The 12,019-nt window shown below is 49.1% G+C and overlaps 7 protein-coding genes across 7 annotated transcripts; 3 read left to right on the forward strand and 4 right to left on the reverse strand.

Annotated features, from left to right (window-relative positions):
• Window positions 1–263: 263 nt before the first annotated feature.
• Window positions 264–630, forward strand: N7537_010728 (uncharacterized protein; the record flags this gene model as incomplete). The annotated part of the gene is made up of 2 exons (XM_056901782.1): window positions 264–481; window positions 516–630. The coding sequence occupies 2 exons, from the start codon at window positions 264–266 to the stop codon at window positions 628–630; spliced, it is 333 nt and encodes a 110-aa protein (XP_056747069.1).
• A 221-nt stretch (window positions 631–851) lies between these two features.
• On the reverse strand, window positions 852–1,948 carry N7537_010729 (TBP-associated factor 8 family protein; the record flags this gene model as incomplete). Its single annotated transcript, XM_056901783.1, has 2 exons — window positions 852–1,615; window positions 1,681–1,948. 2 exons carry the CDS (start codon window positions 1,946–1,948, stop codon window positions 852–854), a joined length of 1,032 nt encoding a protein of 343 aa, XP_056747070.1.
• A 59-nt stretch (window positions 1,949–2,007) lies between these two features.
• N7537_010730 (uncharacterized protein) lies at window positions 2,008–2,272 on the reverse strand (the record flags this gene model as incomplete). Its single annotated transcript, XM_056901784.1, is given in 3 exon segments — window positions 2,008–2,163; window positions 2,184–2,228; window positions 2,243–2,272. 3 exon segments carry the CDS (start codon window positions 2,270–2,272, stop codon window positions 2,008–2,010), a joined length of 231 nt encoding a protein of 76 aa, XP_056747071.1.
• A 199-nt stretch (window positions 2,273–2,471) lies between these two features.
• N7537_010731 (cytochrome c oxidase subunit VIIa) lies at window positions 2,472–3,122 on the forward strand. Its single transcript, XM_056901785.1, has 4 exons — window positions 2,472–2,600; window positions 2,702–2,744; window positions 2,900–2,935; window positions 3,013–3,122. The coding sequence occupies exons 1-4, from the start codon at window positions 2,571–2,573 to the stop codon at window positions 3,090–3,092; spliced, it is 189 nt and encodes a 62-aa protein (XP_056747072.1). The 5' UTR covers window positions 2,472–2,570; the 3' UTR covers window positions 3,093–3,122.
• Window positions 3,123–3,641: 519 nt separating this feature from the next.
• On the reverse strand, window positions 3,642–4,402 carry N7537_010732 (NEDD8-conjugating protein UBC12; the record flags this gene model as incomplete). Its single annotated transcript, XM_056901786.1, has 4 exons — window positions 3,642–3,794; window positions 3,853–4,142; window positions 4,234–4,324; window positions 4,382–4,402. The coding sequence occupies 4 exons, from the start codon at window positions 4,400–4,402 to the stop codon at window positions 3,642–3,644; spliced, it is 555 nt and encodes a 184-aa protein (XP_056747073.1).
• Window positions 4,403–5,029: 627 nt separating this feature from the next.
• Window positions 5,030–8,025, reverse strand: chsG (chitin synthase class III; the record flags this gene model as incomplete). Its single annotated transcript, XM_056901787.1, has 5 exons — window positions 5,030–5,167; window positions 5,228–6,907; window positions 6,967–7,328; window positions 7,394–7,883; window positions 7,948–8,025. The coding sequence occupies 5 exons, from the start codon at window positions 8,023–8,025 to the stop codon at window positions 5,030–5,032; spliced, it is 2,748 nt and encodes a 915-aa protein (XP_056747074.1).
• Window positions 8,026–10,373: 2,348 nt separating this feature from the next.
• N7537_010734 (uncharacterized protein) lies at window positions 10,374–11,564 on the forward strand (the record flags this gene model as incomplete). Its single annotated transcript, XM_056901788.1, has 1 exon — window positions 10,374–11,564. The coding sequence occupies one exon, from the start codon at window positions 10,374–10,376 to the stop codon at window positions 11,562–11,564; it is 1,191 nt and encodes a 396-aa protein (XP_056747075.1).
• Between the last annotated feature and the right edge of the window lie 455 nt (window positions 11,565–12,019).

Consider the following 12,019-nt stretch of genomic DNA (forward strand, 5'->3'; position numbering starts at 1 on the left):
TGTAAGCAATGGACTGCGTCATGAATCCGGCATCACTGGATTTTGACCACGTATAAAGTCCTGTGAGTAGATGCGAGCAAAGTGGTAGAAGTGTAGGTGTACAACAAGATGTGTGAGCGGAAAGTTGAATAGCGCGGCTGACGGAGCTTCCGAACTTCCAACCTTCCCAACCTTGAAGGTTCCAATCTTTTCCCTTCGACAACACAGCAACTCCCAACTCTCTCTCGAGTTTAATTGTCTCATATTTACAATTGGAAATTACAATGGCTCCTCTCGTCCCCATATTCTCCGCTGATTCCCTCCCCGATCATGTCAATACCGTTCGCCGCAACTTCCAAGAGAAACGCCGTAAAGGAGAACAAGTCAACCTCAAGGACTGTCCGTTACTCGAAATGACACAATTTTCGTGCAATCCGCCACAAAATGGGGTTCCTGAACCAGGGGTTGTGGTATGTGAGCCTGTGGTGCGGTTGTTCCGACGGTGAGTCTTGAGCATCGAGTTCCAAGTCAAATAGCAAGCTGATCTTCCGTAGCTGTGCCGGTGGGCTAATGGTTGAGACAACGTCATGGGAGCCAACTAGGCTAGCAGAGGAAGCAAAACAAAAGCAAGCAGCCAATACGAAACAATGAGAGGGGCTTCTTTGCATTACAAATACGCATTGGGCGGAGTTGGCGCTATATGGGATTACAATTACTTGCAGGTTTCAAGAATAGAAGTTGCATTCCGAATAATGCTTGTGACTGCCATGGGGTATCTCCTCAGGTCATGCTCCTGAACTAAAACACAAGCGCCAGCCCATAATCGTGGGAGAAAAAGAAAACAACGCCGATAGGCCTTATGCCTTTGTAATTTACATGTCAATCATGACATCCGCTGGCTCGACACTTGCTGGAGGCTTTGGAGTCTTCTCCTCTCCTCGCCGTGCATTCGAGCTTGTCCGGCGCCAGAGATCTCGCTCACAGTTGACAATGGGGCCAAACTCCATATTCCACGAGAGCTTGAGCCGGGACTTATCGGCATCCGCTGGGTGTCCTGAATCAATATCCATCGCTGAACTGGAGAATGTACCGTGAGCTTCCTTGCCGTGCTTTTTGGATAGTCCCTTGATCGTCTTTTCGAACATGCTTTCCATGCTGTCCGTTCTCCGGCCCCAGAGTTTCTTATCGCGGCCGGTGGAGCCCGTCTGGTTGTCGCGGAATGCGGCACTCGCTAATTTCCGCAAAGCTTCTTCGCCATGCCGTCCATCCTCTGCGGCGCGTTCCCTAATCTTGCGCGGGTCGTTGTCTCGTCCAATAAAAACCGCCGTGGCAGAGTAGGTGTGTTTGCTAGGGAAGCTCGGGAAATGTTTGGGAATGTAGGGACGATTTGCGCGGTCGTCTTCGCTGCTCAGAGCCGTAAGAAATGGAAGAGATTTGGATATTTCATTCTCTGGTGGGGGAGATGGTAATAATGTCGGCTTGGGTTTGTCTGAGGGCGCTGGTTTGAGATGAGGGAGAAGATCATCGGGATTGAGGCGGAAACGCTTCAGAGCGTGGTCAAAATCTTGCGGGATTGGTTGGACGCGTCGCGCAGATAGCATGGACTGACGGATGAATGTGGAGAGTCGTAGCATGTCTAGAGATTTCAGGCGTAACCCGTCAATTCAAGCTTCAAAATGGATGCAATACCAGGTCACGTACACTCCTCAGTAGCACTGCAGAGACTCGATAGTGCAGCTGGATCGGCCAACTCAAACCCTGAGTCCTTTAAAGTCTGGCCGACTGCACGCTTCATCAATTGGTCGAGATGGGTGTCATCTTGCACGACCGGCTCGGAGGTGGATGGGAGAACCACGGGCTCCTGTAAACGATGGTGGTGATGATAATGGCGCTTTATCCGCTTCGGATTGTTCTGGTCGATAGATGGAAAAGGTCGTTTAACATGGGCGCCCGATGTCGCCATGGCCATTGTATTGGTCTGATCCAGAAGTAGTCATCCCGACCAGACAATGAGTGTTATCAAGTTGGTCATGTCACGTGGTGAGGGCGGTGAGTTGACGAGCAGCTGTCATAGACCTTCGGCGACTCATAGGAGGAAGCAATGTGAATGGCTTCAAATATTGTTTTGGACTTTTGGGTAAATGGAGTAGGACCAAATTTAGAAGAGCAAATACTGCCACCAAGCTAGGCTTCTTTCATCTCACCATATCCTCCATCTCGAGGGCTTCCTTCAGTTGCCGTGATCCTTGCTATTGATATTCACATAGATAGTGCTAGTGGGTGGAATATCCATTTCATTGGGACAAATGATTCAGTATATAAAAAAATTACAAGAAAATAAATCTGTGATCGTATTTTGCAGCCCTAGAATAGTAAGGGAATGGTGAACATGCCATAGTTCGCTCTCACAGCAAAACCGACCAATCCGGCGGCTCGCTTAGTCCGCTCCGAAGCTTCAACTTCACCTCACAAATCAGCCGTCCTTCTTACCCCCCTCTCCTCTCTCCACCAACGTCTGAGGCAGGTTTCAAGCTGTCCGCAACCCATATTGCTTTTGTTCAAGCATCGATTGACGCGACTTATTCGTCACAATGCCCGCCGCTATTCCCCCCATCACCGGCGTACGTGCCCCTTCCGTTGAAGGCCGGGTTAACCCGAGCGGGTTGATCAGGTCAATTGAGATGTTCGCAATGATTTACTGACATGGTATATTTGTCTACAGATGCTCCGCCGTGGTCTTGTCCTTGACCTGAGCACCGCTTTCGGTAAGTTGTGATCCGGATCGAGTGGCATGATCAAACGACAATCTGGATATCGCGACCTCTCGGGAGCGACCACATGAAATATAAATACCAAGAGAGATGGCTGGGATGAGACCAACAAGTGAGACAGTTGCTGATCAGGGTATCTCATCCACTAGGCTTCGGTACTACCTTCGGCTACCTCTGGTGGTACGGTAAGTAGATCATATCCAGGCTGCGCCAACCCCACGCCATTGATGTCTCGAAATCTAATTATATGTTTGTCCCACAGGCTACCACCTCCCCCGTGTGCGTGAGCGCGATACCTACTACGCCCGCCTCGAGGCTGAGCGTGCTGCCCAGCGGGGTTAAATCGATCAGTTCTGATCACCTCTCGATCGTCTCCTTCCCGCCCGTTCGGCGCCAGTTCTTTTCTTTGTCAAAGCGTTATCTAGAAAATTGCCCGTGATGGAAGCACATGTCTCGACACCACTTCCGGGCTTGGTTGGATCGACGGGTGTGTTACGAGTGGGTGGCTTGATTTGAGATCGATTGTACATATACGCCTGTGGACAACCAACCGTTTTGATTTTGGACTTTACTCTTTCTGGTCGTGGCCATCGCCAGCCATGCTACGTAATACCGCTCAAACGCGCAGATCGATGTACTTGACCCCTACGCCTGAATCAATCGAATGAGCGAATTGGATCTATCGTGTTCAAACGCTAATTACGCCGGATATATGTACGTGGAAACACCAGCGCACCCCCATGGGATTGCCGAACCATGTCTCCGCCATGTGTAAAACCATAGATCATCATCCCGTACCTGCTCATCGCTGTGGGGTATGGGCGAAGTCCGGATACGGGAACCGATGAAACACACCCCCCCCCCCCTTAAGTGTAAAGCCCTAGCTGTCGTTCACCGTAGCACTCGCTCAAATGATATGCCTCGGACGGACCCGCCGGCCATGGAGTTGCGTACGTTCTTCTTGAAGGCATCACGAGTGGCGCGAAGATCTTCCGCGGCGTCCTTGTTGAGAGGGTCGGACGCGTTTGGCTCGAGGAAAAGGAACTGTGGAAGGACCAGTCAGCGAAAGAGATGACCAGTCAAAAGAAATAGGCCAACAGACCTGCATGCCCACAATGACAGCATTCAGATTCAACACAGGCTTCCAGTCCTCTCGTAGGATGTTTAAGCAAACATTGCCCTCCAGGTCGATATTGGGATGGTAGATCTTCTGTGTGCATTTAACTTTGGGAGGATCATGGGGGAAGTTCTGGTTCACGGCGAAGCTAAAGTTGAAGACACCACCCTTATACATGCCCTCGTCCGGTTCGATCGTCAAGGTGAAATTGAGGATGTCATCAGGGTTCGGGAAAGACATTTTCATCGTGCTGCCGAGGGTGAGTTCTTGGAGGTCTAAAAAGAGAAGAGGTTAGAGGGCCACATAACAATGATTCAGTAAGCAACCGGTGAGAGTTATACTATCCACTACAGGAGAGTCACTCACCTCGTTGCACGCGTAATTGCGCCGCAGTGACCTTCTTCTTCTTCTTGCCTGCAGCACCTTCGGCATTCTCAGCCTCCTGCTGCTTTTGTTTCTATACAGACTGTTAATCATAGTTCGGTGTTTCTGTAAGACCCAAATAAAGCTCTACCATCGACCAGATTTTCAACATTTTGGCTGGGAGTTCACCACCCCACCTGGTGGAACGGACGGGTCTTTGGGAGTACGAAGTATGTTTATGGTGAGGCAAACACGGAGGAATGTTAGATAAGAAAAGAAAGACAGAAAGGAGATGCAGAGCTTTAAAGGGCGAGATCAACGGGTGACAACGGTGACAACGGTAAGAGTGAAGGATAGCCCTGTGCTTGCGGGGTCTCAGATCCTCAGATCAGCAATCGCCCTTTATCGCCTCTCCGCCTTCCACTTGACATATTTGACCGCGGGAACTCTGTACTTCTTGCGTATACATATATATACGTCTCTATGCTCAGTATATAAAACCTCGAAGAGGGAAAAAAAAAATAAGTAAATTGAATATGAAGTACATCATCATAGCGCTCCGAATGCGATCCTGGTGTATGGCTGGTCCGACAAAAAAAGATCACAGTGACCGTCAAGGGGAAAACCGCGCAAATACCGACTGGCTGGCATTACAAAATCAAAAAGAGAACAGAGTTGGGCATCTTTAGGTAGAATACAGATCACGGTATGAGAAAGAAGAAGAAGACAAGAGGAAAATGTGTTAGGGGAAGGTCATGAAAAAGGAAGGATACACATTTTGTGCTCTCCGGAAATCGAACTACCGGCGTGCGAAGCAGCACTTGATACCAGTGCGACCCAGGAACCAACAGCATCCAATGAAACGGAACAATGCCACCGCGGCGTTGGACCACAAGAGGGCCTGGAAGAAGTGTGCTGTACGAGTGGTGGCGGTATTCTATGATCATATTAGTTAACGGTATAATAGGAAGGTGGAGAAAAGACGGTGGAAACTCACTGAAAACCCAAACTTATCGACGGATTCGCTGGTGATGCAGACTGCCAAGATTGCATTACTGAAGATCCAAAAGGTGACAAGTCGGGTACGGAAACTCTTGTAGGAGTCCTCCAGAGTCTTTTCGTCGTGTTCCACGGGGGCAATGTATGGGGTGAGCGCGCGCTTCACGGTTGCCTCGAACTGGCTGTCAATATCCGCTTGGGGCTTGTCAATTTCTTCTATTACTGCGTCCTTGCTACCCTCATCCTTCGTAGTCGTGGCTGACGGCAATGCATCGGCCTTGTCGGAACCCTTGGTGCCCCAGGAGACATCATGCCAGTTGCTGAAGGCATAGACGTTCAGAATGTTGATGTAGGACGACTGAACAACCATATATGCAGGGAAGGAAGTAAACATGTGCCATGGGTCGGCGTACATGAAGGAGGCAACGAAGTAAAGACCGAATGTGGCAGCCAAGGCGATGATAATGATACCTGCACCCGTCGACCCAAAGAAAGAGTCAAGGAAGGCTTTCGGGCCTTTGTCCGTAACAAAGTCCATGGGCGCGCCGTGACTGAACGCGCGAACGACCAGATAGAGCGAATCGACCACAATGTAAACCTGAATGATACCAAAGACCACGAACGAGGCGAGGTATGAGAATTTGGAACCCTTGGGTCTGTTACCGAGAGCGAGAATGAACTGCAGCAATAGGAAAGCGAGGTATCCGTACTTCACAATTGTGTTGATAATGGGCGTGGCCGTCTTGCCGAAGGGGAAAGCAGTGTTTCCGTTGCTGTCGCTTGGAGTACCGACAAGGTCAATGATGACAGTGGTGGTCAGCCAGTACGAAGCCAGCGAGAACCAGGTGAGCAAAGTGTTGAAAATGTTATACAACATCTGGACGTGAAGGAAGAACATGCGAATGATGTTGTGACCGCTTTTATACATGCGGCCAAAGTGCATCAACGAGTAAATTCCTGCTGCAAAAGAACCGTTGAGCCAACGACGACGCTGGGAGATAAACTCGGCAGCACCTTCGGGCACGTCAGTTTCACCCTTGGAGGCTTTGACGTAAGACAAGTGCCACTTGGAGCCTGCCTTAGCGACCAACTCGAAACAGAGAATTCGATCCTCGGCCAAGAACATGTTCTTCTTGAAAATGTTCATACCCTCAATACCCTTCTTTCCAAGCTGCTTAGAAAGCGTGTGATCACCGTGGAAATATTGTTCAAGGGGGCGACCCATGATTGCACGGAATCGATAGGCCGAGAATGCACCGGGCAAGACACTAACGTAACCGAATGAACTCTCAAGAGGCTTATCCAAGATGTTACTAATCTTGTACTCGAAGTTCTGGGCAGCCACGAGAGGGTTAATCAAGTTCCGCCATCCCTTACCCAACATAGCGTGGATTTCACCACAGGCACCGCCAAGATCCTTGTCGTTATAAAATGCTTCCCAGAGGTATAACAAGGACTTAGGGCCAGGCTTGGTACCGGCATCCAGAAGGATACAGACCTCGGGGTTCAAAATGCGGCCAAAAGCGTTAAAGAGCCAACGATGCGAATTAATCTTCTTGCTGTTCTTTTGTTTCAAGCAGAACATCATTTGCACTGGTGGTAGTGTGCTTGGGCCATCGTCCGTGGGCCGGATGAGTTGCTGACTTGGCGTGACCGAAAGCTGAGTCGTATACTCGAACTGGAACACTCTGTTAGCGCTTATCTGCTCTGGAGCCCCATCTGGTCATCCCAACTTACAATATGCGCCAAAGTCTCCTTGCCGTCCACGTCACGCTTCATGACACCATCCTGGTAGATACCGACGGTCGCAAGAACGTCAAGAGTATCCTTGTCGCAAGGGTCAATACCGTCAAACACCAGCGCCACGACAATCTTCTGCCATGCGGGTCCACCCTTGTTCCAGAACTCGGATTTCTTCAGATTGACAATGTCGCGAATGTTCTGCATCACACCGTGCAAGGTACGGGCCGTGAGGTTCTTATCCTCGTTGTAGTAGGTAATCGCGATGAGCAGCTCCGTATGACGGTTGTACATTGCGGGCCGTAGGTTGTAACCATTGTGGAGGGTAAATTCGTTCGGGTCACAAGTGGCCGCAGTGTCTATGAAGAGAGAAGGCTCATTAGTTTTTCTCTCAGAGCCGTATGTTCGTCTGTTCCACACGTACATCGCATGTGGGTGAACTCCTCGCTTCCGCCTTCCACATCATTGCGATATTTGGCTTGGATGGCATTCTGGATGGCACTGGGCACGGGGTAGTCGACACTCAGGACGGAACCCTGGACTAGCTTGACCTTCCTGGTAGCATATCTGCGCAAGCCACCACCGCCACCACCACCGGGGGCGCCCCCGGGGGCCTGTCGCTGGCGCCAAGCCTCAGTAGATGAGGTTTCACTGCGGGCATAGGGCGATGCAACTCGGCCGGGAACCCCAAAGGCTGCCGCAGTGGTTTCCTCCTGGCCAGAATAGACGGCGCTAGTTTCATATGGGTCGTGGTAGGAAGGGGCCGTGTCCGTTGCATAGGTCTCCGTCAAGCTGTACCCAGAAGCTCGACGCTGGGGAGAACCACCGCGCGAGTGGGGGTCGTCAAAGGGAGTTGCAAATGGACCCTGCTGTTGGGACAATAATCCACGTGCTGCATCCTCATCCTCGCGATACTAAGAGCGGGAAAAAAAAACAGTTAGCTCTAGCGACTAGTTCACCGCCTCTCCACACACATACCTGTGAAGGTGGCACATCCTGCAGATGATGACTATCATCGTAGCTCGGTGAGTGCGAGCCAGAGCCGTGGTAGGCCATGGTGTCGCAAAGATCGAAAGTTCAAAAAAGGGATGTGTTTCAAAGCTGACAAGAGAGGGGTATCTGTTCAAGCAGGGCGCATTTATGAACAATTATCGAAGCCGCCGGGGCTAGGGGAAGAAATGATTTTTTTTTTCTTTCAGAGAATATTGCGAATGTTTTGAATCAAGGGTCAAAGAGAAAAGAAAAGAGAAGGGGCGGAAAGGGTCAAAAAAAGGGTGACTGTGAGACTAGAAAGGTCAAAAATAGACTGTCTCTACTAGCCCCGTCCTGGTTTAGTTTCCCCTGTCTTTTCTTTTTTTTTAATTATTTGGGGGGTTTTTTCATTTTGACTTAGGGTATTTAAATTCTAGGTACTCCGTACTTGTATTATTCAATATCATCTATAAAATATCATAATCATACATACTCCATCCCTACCAGGTGAAAACAATAGCCCGATGCCCCCGAGACCCTGTAAAAGACCCTGACTGGCTAAGGCTGAGATGCTTGGAATTCCTACTTTTTTTTTTCCTCTCCTTTCCCTTTTTCTTTTTAACTTCAGTGATTAGTTCACTTCCATTCTACTGCATGTATTGCATTTAACGTTTTGGGTAAGTCCTCCAGTTCCTTTATATGAACGGTACATATTTGGAGACTAAAACACCCGAACCTAATGCGCTGGCTCCACTGATGAAACATTCTCAGGTTTGGCGAAGAGACCCCTCATATAAAAATTCAATTCGGTTTACGGAGTAGATATATGTTGTAGATTCATTCCCACATTCTTAAAAGCACAACAATCCCATTTAAAAGGCTTAAAACACTTGGGTGGTATGTCAGACTCCACTATAGCTGTTTGAATGCCAGTATATTGATGTATAGCAAGTCCTCGCCTGAAGGGTCCCATCTAATTTTTCCATTTGCCCCTGTATTCTATCCATATCTATATAAGTTTGTCCATTCGGTCATTCTATCATCCTATTTACTCTGAAGTTGTATACTCCCAGGTCACCTGACTCTGGATAATTTTAGATATTACCTGTGGACCCCAAGGGTCTAGCGTATATTTTGCCCTAGTGTCAGAGTCCCGTGCCAAGTCCGGTGCCAAGTCGATTAGCCTATTACATATCTTATTGTTAAACTTGAACTAAGTTCGAAGGCTGTGCTGATGTTCAGCTCCGTATCCATCCTTCGTACTAACTAGTTAGTTGTTGGCTAACGTTACAAAAATTGGTATATTACATAACCCTTCTTTAGAAACCCCGTTAATCCTCAAGGACTTGCTCTCCGAAGATCCTTACATTTTAAGGGGGTTTGACTGTAGTTAGTCTATATACGGTGATTAGCAACTGTGCCCCCTAGTGTACAATCTCAACTATCAACTATGTCTGTTGGATACAGGTGTTAAAAAATAGTACGAATACGGCCCTTAATTTCCCTTTCCCCGATTTACCCATTCCCTAATATAATAATAAGATTTCAGTGGTGAGAGATTAATTAGCCGCTAACCCTATTTATAAAAGCAAACAGACAAAATAGGCAAAATCAGATAAACTAGACAAACTGGACAAACTGGACAAAGAAAAATGCCCAATTTCCTGCAATCTTGGAAAATTGATGATCCGAGAGTCTAGACCACTTACAGGTACAGTAAGATGTCCACTTATTTCCCTCACGTCCAAGTAAGGTGAACATGGGATGAAACAATCTGATAGCATACTTTTAATATTAAAGCCTGTACGATCTCGACTTTACCTATAATTCTTTAATTTTTACTGTTTTTACCTTACATTCTATCTACAGATCCCTAGGGAGTACTACCTATATAAAATATATCCAGGTACAAAAATTGTGTACCTGACTACCCCGTATCTTACCCGTGGAACCTTCACGGGCCCGTGACCCCAAGGCCCCAATTATCCTTCCCCCCTCGTCTTCTCTTTTGACTTGTCATACTCTCCGTCCTTCTCTCTCTCATCCATCTATATTTATTCCCATCCCACATTGATCTTTCGATCGGGTGTGGTTTGTGAGTCAATTTTTTTCTGATACGCGCGTCGGGCCAACGTCAAAAAAAAATCAAGCCCCCTATCCCGAGCGTCTTTGACATATACAATTTCTGTCAAGTGTCTGGACCATTCCAGAGACCATGATCATCGCTTAACCCTCACCTTTCGCTCTTTACCTCACACACGACACTCGTTTCCTGCCACGCCTAACGGCTCGGCTTTGATGATCTACTGTTTACGCTCACGACTTGACGCCGATTGAGCACCTTACACTCCTTTTTTTCCTTATTTTATCTTGCACATTCCTTGCCGTTGATCGGCTTTATCGATATCCTCGTCTTTTCTTCCTCGCCCATCATGCTTCTCGACCCCATGGATTCCACCTTCTCCCCAGCCCGCTCCCTCTTCAAGCGCTGCAAGCAGTGTGAAACCACATCCCCCGCTTGTCCCTCGTGTCCCGATGGATCAATATGTACCATGACTGCCCCGAGTTGTGATGAATGTGCGACCACAAAGTGCGTTTCAACAGGCTCCAAGCCCTCGGACTCTGGGGGCAGCGACACTGGCGCCATTGCCGGTGGTGTTATCGGTGGTGTGGCTGCCATCGCCCTCATTGTGTTCTTGGTATGGTGGTTCGTCATCCGAAAGAAGCGCCTGGAGCGCCAGGAGGCGGAGAAGAACGGTTCGTTCGCGGCGAATCGCAGTGAACGCCAGTCCATCGCCTCTACCGTTCTAACCCGTGCCTCCAATGTCATCCAAATCGCCTACATTCCTGGTGTCACCAACCGCTCCCCGCCACAGACCCCAGCCACCCTCGTGCCTCCTGTACCACCGCTTCCCGGTGCGACACCTGATCAACACTTCTTTATGCCAGGTGACCTGCGTGACTCGTCATGGACAACCACTACCGGCCACCAGAGCATCTCTCCCACTTTGCGCAGCAGTGTGGCTACCACTATCTACCGTAACGATGCCATCGTCAGTGCCATACCTGCGCAGCAGATCCAGCGGTCTCGTGCAGCCGTGGTGAGCATCCACAACGGAGGAGCCGGGCCAAATGCCCCTGGAGACGACTCACCTGTTGCTGTCAAGATTACCCCTGCGGACGCACCTGCGGTGCCGGTCATTACCCCGGCGCAACTCGCTCGCGCGGAAGCTGTCAAGGGCAACAGTTCATGTGTGGCTCGCAGCGTAACTGCCAAACCAGTGATGGTGCGTGGTCCTTCGGTGAAGAACAAGAAACCCAACAACGCACCCGCTGCCGACCAAATTGAAGAGCAGTCTGAAAAGAGTAAAAGCACCAACCCAAGCCGGGCGGTGTCAACCACAAAGAGCGACCAGTTCAGTCATAACGTTTCCACATTTGATACGTCCTCATCGAGCGAAGATGAGACACATCCATCATCCACTGCCAACTTGGAAACCGGTTCCTCACATGGCCAAACCGAGGCACGTCGAGCTTCCGGCTTGAGCGACCAACGTAACTCCACTCGGACGCCACCCAACCGGGTAGAAAGTCCATTCTCGGATGCGAATGAGGTGAAATGAGCGGGTCTGGGACCGACTGGGCGCAATGGTTTTGTTATTTTCTTTATTGTGATTTCCAACTCTGTTTTCTATGTATGTATTGAGCCCGCCACGGCTTTTTTATACTTTTTTGATGAGTTGAATCCTTTCCTCGGGTGCCTTGTACAGCGAGTTTTGGCACACTGAGATGGGACTGTCGATTCAATCTATTCTCTCATTGATTGTCATTGGAGTCTCATGCATACCTTTATATTCGTATTGCCATAGGAATCCGTTGTATCACACCCTGTGTTACGGGCTTCAAATGTTCTTTCATCGGGCTAGAATGTCTATTATATCTTCCCTAGCAAGTTCACACTATGTAAACCATCAACCGAACCAGACTAGCGGTCTACTTGCAGTCTCGTTAGAATGACTAGACCCTTGGCACTGCGCTTTCAAGATCCGAAGCACATTGGAGCGTATGCTGCCTTTAC

The sequence above is a fragment of the Penicillium hordei genome (assembly GCF_028827395.1).
Source record: "Penicillium hordei strain IBT 12815 chromosome Unknown utg000006l_segment0_segment0, whole genome shotgun sequence".
Classification (NCBI taxonomy): Eukaryota; Fungi; Ascomycota; class Eurotiomycetes; order Eurotiales; family Aspergillaceae; genus Penicillium; species Penicillium hordei.

Bases quoted from the DNA above. Each gene is read 5' to 3' on its own strand.
- N7537_010731 (XM_056901785.1), top strand. From the start codon at position 2,571: ATGCCCGCCGCTATTCCCCCCATCACCGGC. The intron at 2,745-2,899 runs GTAAGTTGTGAT...CTCATCCACTAG, and splicing joins TGACCTGAGCACCGCTTTCG to GCTTCGGTACTACCTTCGGC. The intron at 2,936-3,012 runs GTAAGTAGATCA...TTTGTCCCACAG, and splicing joins CGGCTACCTCTGGTGGTACG to GCTACCACCTCCCCCGTGTG.